The sequence below is a fragment of the Galendromus occidentalis genome, unplaced genomic scaffold (assembly GCF_000255335.2).
Source record: "Galendromus occidentalis unplaced genomic scaffold, Mocc_1.1 scf7180000075933, whole genome shotgun sequence".
Lineage (NCBI taxonomy): Eukaryota > Metazoa > Arthropoda > Arachnida > Mesostigmata > Phytoseiidae > Galendromus > Galendromus occidentalis.
In genome coordinates this window covers 3,880-11,524 of record NW_003803923.1, presented here as the reverse complement: position 1 = coordinate 11,524, position 7,645 = coordinate 3,880, and the positions used below count along the sequence as shown (strand labels likewise).

Here is a 7,645-nt window from a genome sequence, read left to right as displayed (position 1 = left end):
TCGCGGGAAAGCCGACTTGATTAATGTTCTCAATCGTCATGCAATGATAGCCTCCATGTCGACGGTTCCGATTTTCCGCATTCCTTTATCGGACAGGAAAAATGCTCTCTTCCACAGATCCGAAGAAAAAGAACCCTCACCATTCAAAGGTGAATGTCTGTCAATGTTGTCCGTAATGCCGCCTCCGATCAGGAGACCGCTGAAATCGGATTTCGATTCCCACGTCAACCGTTTAATTGTCAAGTGCGGAATGTGTGTTATCTGCCGAAATACAAGGGATTACAGTTGGATGGTCAACCCATGTATACTGAGTTCGAAACTAAAAGAAATCGAACACGAAAACTTCCTCACCGAAACGATCGAGGATCAAGATCCATGAATGACGATTCCGAACTGTAAGCACAGTTGTGAATGCTCATGCGTCATGCTATTATTCAGACCTAAAAGAAAAACTAAAGTTATAATTATATATCAACTGGACCATTCATTGGACAAAGGGAATCTCCATATCCGATATTCCTCAGAACAATGACTGCCGATAATTCACGACAAATTCGTTCAGGCCTGCGAAAGCATCGCATCATTTCTCTCATGCTAATTCATGTGTTCATGCTCTTTGCTGTCGTACTCATTTATCGCGAATCGTTGTCACGCTTTCTGTCGTAATCACTCGACAAACTCGCTCGGGCCTTGGATAGAATCGCATCCGGCATGCGGGCAATTGACAATAAGATTGATGTGGTCGAAGTTCACGGACCTGCACGCACAAGACTCGCTCTTGTCGTCATGCACTTATGAGCAGTATCGACATATATTCTCCTCAAGTTTCAATTTGGACTTCGGGACGCCTCGTGCCGACATTTGTTGCAAGTGCGAGGAGAAACGTCAGAAGATGAAGACGAGCAGAGACGATACTGAGAGGCGGCAGCTCGAACGCCAGCTCCAAGTACATAAGCGTGAGGCAAAGGTGTTTTATCGATCACTGAATGCGGATCTCGACGCTTCCATCGCTGTGTTCGCCGTAGACATGATGCAAACCCAGCCTTTACCGAAAACACCAATCGGGGAAGCCTCCTACGCTCGTCATATTTGGCAATATATTCTAGGCATCGTGCGCCACTACGGAGCAGAATCTCAACAAAGAATCGACGATTGCTTCCTGTAGACATGGACGGAATTCCAGTCTGGGAGAGTTGCGGACGAAATCTCAAGTGCTTCAGCACATTTCTTCCATCACTCGAGCGAGCACAACAGGAACATCTCGACCATCGAAATCTTTTCGGACTCATGCGCCGCCCAAAATAAGAATTACTGTCTCCTCGCAGTGCTCTCTGGGTTTGCTCGAGAGCTAGACAAGGCGTTCGAGCTCACACACAGAGTACCGGGCCACAGCTTCTTACCGGCAGATCGACACTTTGGACGTCTTGAGAAGATACTGCGTCAACATGACACCTCACCAACTCCGAAGGAATATATCCTGTTGTTCGCGCGAGTGGCAAAAGGAAATGGATTTCATACGGGTCGAGAGAGACGGCGAGATTGAATGCTGCAAAAATTACGGGACCACTCCCCATGATAAATTTTCTTTGCTCAAAACGAATCAGAACCCCAATCTGTTCCGTATCGACAGAGGGCGACGACATTCGAAGCCCAACTCGTTGAGTGTGCAGAAACTCAGAGATGTCTCTTAACGAAGACCGGAATATCGGATGACCATTCAAGCATGTCGTTCTACAAAGAACTAGGAGCCGTTGGGAATCGAGAGGAGACCAGCACTGAAGGTGGTGACACTTCAAGCGCGGAATGAGAGGCACAGAGCGGTTTCAGATTCTGAGAATGACCGAAGTTTCAGACTAGACCTGTCTTGTCTAGTCTGGGCAATTCAATAGCTGATGTCAGCATAAATAGATTGTCGTCGCCTCTTCTTCCCGTTCGAAAGCCGTTTTGCATTTCTCCGAGTATACTCTCGACTCAAGAGAGCTGCAGTATATCAGGCGCTAATAAGACTGTTCACTCTTGAATAGAAAACCGAGACGAGCCACCAAGGAAATCCCTCCGCCCATTGATATCAATCAATTCGACCAAAACAGGCGGTATAATCGAAAGAAGGGTTCGTTGCAAGAGCTCTATGAGAACATTCCAGCAACCCAGAGGAGAGTCACACCTGTTCACCTTCACTTTGAGTGACGAGTCAGGAGAGATCAATGTAATCACGTCCGGCGTCGTAGCCGTGAAGTCTTTCGATCAGATCAGACTCGGAAAGGGCTACAGAATAAGCATATCCGAAGTCAAGGCAGTGAGTCCGAAATATGAGACAGCGAACAATGACTTCGAAATACAATTGACAATGGTAATCATGGGGAACAACCTAGAAACCACCCTTTGAATCGGAAAATTTGTGGATAGAAATTCTCCCAATTAGAGTCTTAATCGTGCCGCTTACATATAGCTGAGCAAAGTGGAGGAGATCGATGGAGGACATTTCCCAGTCGTTGAGACAAATTCGATCACAATTCCTCAAGTGCTGGGAAAGAACTCTACGGGGATGATCGATCTCCTTGCGATTACATACGATGTGGAAGGACCGCAGTCTTTCTCATGCCGCGACGGCGCGACCCGAACGCGTCAAAACGTGACGCAGGTCGACGACTCTCTGCGAGCTGTCGCTTGTGGCTGGAGTTCGTCGGAGTTTTGAGAGGTCGCGAGGGGACGTGCGAAACGTTAAAAATGTTCAAGCCCGAGAATACAGTGGGAAAGACAATAACGTCGACGTCGAACATCATCATCGATCCCGAGTGCAGGGACGATGAGGTCAATCGGGCAAAACTAAGGGAATGGTGGGAGTCCGGGGGCGCCGAAGAGGAATTCGAAGAAGTCCTGTGGGTGAAGAATTAATGAAAGCAGAGCTTTCTATAAAAGCGTTTCTGGATGGTGGGATTGTCCAATCACAAACATCACAGCATCGGTTTTCAAAGTTAGGAAGACCTGGCTTTCGCAATGTAATTTAGGATTTCGAGGGCGGACATTGCAGCGAAGCGCAACGGGCTCTGCGAGTATTCTCCAAATGAAACCCTCTGCTCCTGCTGCGACCTTCCGAGTGCCAATGATGAATGGCATTCTGAACCTCCTCCTCTCGATCTTACAGGAAGATCTCGTCTTGGTCGAAGACGGTGTTGTCGAGCACAAACCAATTCGGCAAACGATTGGGGTTGCCCGAGGAGACTGCCTCAGCCCCCTCCTCTTCTCGACATTGGTGGGCGACTTGCCTAAGCGCATACGAGACCGCCACCCCCAAGTACAAGTGCTCATGTACGCCGACGATCTCGCCCTGTTCTCGTCGAGTCGGTTCCATCTCCAACAAGCCCTGAGGAGCCTGGAACGATATGTCGTTGAGAATGATATCGAGATCAACGCCTCGAAGTCGGAAGCTCTCAAATCCCGCCGCGGTGGTAGACCCTCGAGCTCAGATCAGTTCAGAATCGACTCAGACACTCTTGAGCTTGTTGATCACTTTCCGTACCTCGGAATTTTCTTCTCGGCGTTTGGCTGCTCGTTCTCACGGCATCTCCGCGAGCGAGTTCACCTGGGTCATTTCGCTTTTCACTGCATCGAGAACCCTCACAAGCTCTCCCTGAGGACGGCCGAGGCTCTATTCACTCTGAAAATCGAGCCGACGGCATGTTACGGGACCCACCGCATGCAGCTGGATCGCCTCAAGGTGGCTTTCCTCAAAACAGTGTTCAAGTGCACCGATCACGCAGAAACAGACTCGTCTATCTCGTGGCGAATGTCCCATTACTTTCGGAGCAAGTCCAGCGAAGATTCAATCTAACCGAGGCCTTCGCCGAGCACTGTCACGAGTGGGACCGGAGGCTGACGGACGTGAACCCCGAAGTTTTCAACACCGGGGCCTTTTCTTCAGACCGTTGGAAGGGTTCCGACTACATGAACGGGCATCTTGTCACCCTGTTTGCGATGCACGGCTTTCTCCACAAGAATTGCTCCCGCAGAGGCTTCCATGACGGACGAATGCATCTGTTCCCTATGCGAGGAGATAGGCGGAACGTATCATTTTCAGCGATGCCCGAGGAAAGTGACGCTCTCCAGGTTGGCGTAAATCTCGGTATATAAAGTGGTCAACAGTTAATAAATGGTTGAATTGAGAATGATGAATGGACACGAAACCCCGATCCGCAAAGAACCGAAATTGAAACGACCAAGGTCTTCTGTATATTAGCGAAAGCTTCGGCAACGAAACGTCGCTCGATAGTACGCGGGATCGGGCGGTGGGTACAGGACCCAAGATATGAGAAGCAGAGGGTAAGGCTGCGCAGTTATACATACGATCGCCCCTAATGAAAGGGATCAGATGTTTGTTAAGGTCGCGATGCTTTATTGATGACCCTTCCTTCATAGACGAGAATGGTCGTCGAGCTGCGACTGCGAATAACGACTCGAAGATACGAACTGCTCACAATCAACTGCAGATAGATTCCAGGAATGAGCGAATTCAAATCCCACCGCTGGAACTGCCGGGCGTGGGTGCTGCACACGGCTGGTTGTCCCTTCTTAACCATCGCAAGAGCGAGTTCCACAAGCCCGCAGCCTCGTGACACTCGTTGGCGGTTTCCGAGTTCGTACTCGTTTTCGACTCGGACCCATTCGTATTCGCTAGAGTTTCCGCGATTTCATAAATAGATTCAACAACCATAGAAGCTTGGATGAGGCGCTTTTCTGTCCGGGCGTGAACGCGCAGTTGGCCTCTTGCGTGACGAACGCTGTCGAAGTCGTTTTGCTCGCACTGTACAGGAAGAACCGAGTTCAAATCACAGTTTTGACATCCTTGCCCCGCCAAGAGCTCGCTCAAAAGTTCTGGTCCTCGCGCGCCTGACACAACGTTGCTGCACAAGATGATTCCGGCGAAAATGAGCCTGGCTTCCATCTTGAACTGCTACTGTCGAACTCCAAGGCGCGGCAATCATGAAATTCCCGAGGACCGTTCTCAATCGCCGCCTGCAGATCGATTCGATTGTGTCTTGGCATAGAGGCTCTCTCCACCTTTGAAGGTGCCACTCGTTCAGTAATTTTCGTTCGCCACTATTGGTTTTTCGCTTCTGTAACAAACAGCTTCGAGAGACCCTCCTCCAGTCACTTCTAGATTTGGTAAACACGCTTTGGACCAGAGAATTTGTTAACTATTCCAAATGGTTTACAAAATCGAGAGGCAATATTTTTCGAGAAAAAAATGCACGTTTTAGCTTGGAATGTTCTCTATATTCGGTACAGAGGACTTTCGAATAAGGCCACCCTATGATTCCGAATGTCTGAACGAACGGAGTGGAGTAATCCGACTCCGAGACCTTGCCCTGATGCACCTATCCACGACAATCACATCAGGCAACTTTCAGCAACCAGCATCGACTACCGTAGAGTTTGAGCGAAAAATCCGAATTTTCGGCTGGAAGTTGGGCTAAGGTGGCCATGTGTCATCAGCTCAATTTCTGCCGATTCTTGTCATTTTGTCTCAATTGTCTTTCATGGCGGTCTTGAGTTCTCCGATCGTGTTGATTCGTTTCCCATTAGCACAAACCAACCTCGCGAGCATCCCCCATCAGTTCTCTATCGGATTCAGGTCCGGACTGAGGGGGGATGATCCCGCATAGGCATGGAATGCTCCTCAAACCATCCTTTCATGAAATTAGAGCAATGTATAGATGCATTGTCTTACATGAATATGAGATCTGATTCATGAGAATGGCTCGCCAATGGGAGGAGGAAGTTCTCCAGGGATCTGGCGCACAGCTCGAAGTTCCGTCGTCCCTCCAAAAATGCGATCTCGGATCCGCCATTGGCAGAAATCGCAGCCCAGATCATCACAGAACTCCGCCCAAGTCCCGACTGAGTGAGAATTGTCCGCTTTTCTTTCCTCAAGTCGCGCCAATAATAATGAAATCCGTCGAGGAAGATGACTGTGTGCCATCTTGACCACGACTCGAGGGCCTTGATCGCGTAGTTCATCCGATTCACCAAGTGCAAGTTTCTGCCACTTGAGATGCTGAGTGGACGGGAGAATGCTTCGGATTTGCAGAGACCGACAGGCTAGGTTCGGCCTTGAGCTTCGACGAGTTATATCGAGAATTTGAGGCCTCGCGCAGAAGCTTCCGTTTCTCGCGTTCGGCCAGCTTGGAATTCCCTTTGGCGTAGAACTACGCCGTACGGCTCGGTTCGGAAAAAAAGCGTCACGGAGAGGAGGAAAAACCATTGTTGCGTCGAAATGCATTTCCTCTCTCGGAAAACTATCGTAATGCAGCTCACCTCACTGCAATCCACTCTCGTGAAAACTGGGGAGCAAGAGAAACGCTTTTCCATTTGGAAACGCTTGCGATTTCTTCCTAGGCTTCGACTTCCAAAACGCGCCAAAATTCGAAAAAAAACATTAGGTCGCGAAGTTGCCGGTGGCGAAAGTGGGACTGGAATCACAGCACGGGGAAAGCACATTACCGTGAATCCTCCAATGGTGACCCGGGCCTCTAGTTTTGACGTGAAAACGTTTTTAAAATGTCTCTAGTAGCCGGTCGAAGAAACTTCGTCCTCCATTCAGCGAAATCTACCCCGCTTTTGCGGGGCTGAATCTCCGCTGGTAGGCATCGGATTATCACGAGGATTGGGTCGAAAGATTGCAAATTTATGGGACATTGTCCCGATCAATTTTCGTCCGGAACTGAACTGAGAAGGAGATTCCATTGGACGATTTCTGTCGACCCTCGAAAACCTCTCTTAAGCAATATGAATGACGAGCGCTCCCGGTCGCCGCTTCGCGGCGGCTCGGTATCGCTAGACTCACTACACATGCGTTGGCTCCGGGTGCGCTGGCTCCCAGTGCGCTGGCTCCGGGTGCGCTCGCTTTGGCCGAGCGAGCTCTGGGTGCGCGTCCCGATTCCCCGCTTTCCCGTTTCCCAGCTTTCCCGTTTCCCAGCCTTCCCGCTTCCCAGCTTTCCCGTTTCCCCCGCTTTCCCGTTTCCCCGCTTTCCCGTTTCCCCGCTTTCCCGTTTCCCCGCTTCCCGTTTCCCCGCTTTCCCGTTTCCCCGCTTTCCCGTTTCCCCGCTTTCCCGTTTCCCCGCTTTCCCGTTTCCCCGCTTTCCCGTTTCCCCCGCTTTCCCGTTTCCCCGCTTTCCCGTTTCCCCGCTTTCCATTTCATCTGTACAAGCTTACAGGGACAAAAGCAAAAGGGACTTCAATCAACACCACGGAGTTCGCCAGAAAACATTTGGAGAAAACGATCATGTGTACGTAAAGATGCACCGTCGAAACAAAGAATTCTGGACACCGGGCACCATAAAGAACCGGAACAACGCCTTCTACGACGTTAAGGTCGAAAACAAGGTAACAAGACGACACGCTAGCCAACTGAGACAACGTCACGCTGACGCCTCAGTCGGCTCAAGACAAATGATCAATGGATTCCAACTAGCGTTCGATCTGCCTCTGCCAAGTGAGCAACGTTCTTTCTCCATCAAAGGGAAGAGAGACCCAGTAGGTCCAAAAACACCCATCAAAACACACTATGATACACTCCAAACACCTGAACGAACACCACAATTTATTCCAAAAATTGAAACACTGATGAAGAAACTTAGAACAGTGG

At 49.8% G+C, this 7,645-nt stretch overlaps 1 protein-coding gene across 1 annotated transcript; it reads left to right on the top strand.

Moving 5' to 3' along the window:
* Positions 1–2,727: 2,727 nt before the first annotated feature.
* LOC100907733 (uncharacterized) lies at positions 2,728–3,832 on the top strand. The gene is made up of 2 exons (XM_003738372.1): positions 2,728–2,883; positions 3,146–3,832. The coding sequence occupies exons 1-2, from the start codon at positions 2,728–2,730 to the stop codon at positions 3,830–3,832; spliced, it is 843 nt and encodes a 280-aa protein (XP_003738420.1).
* Positions 3,833–7,645: the final 3,813 nt, after the last annotated feature.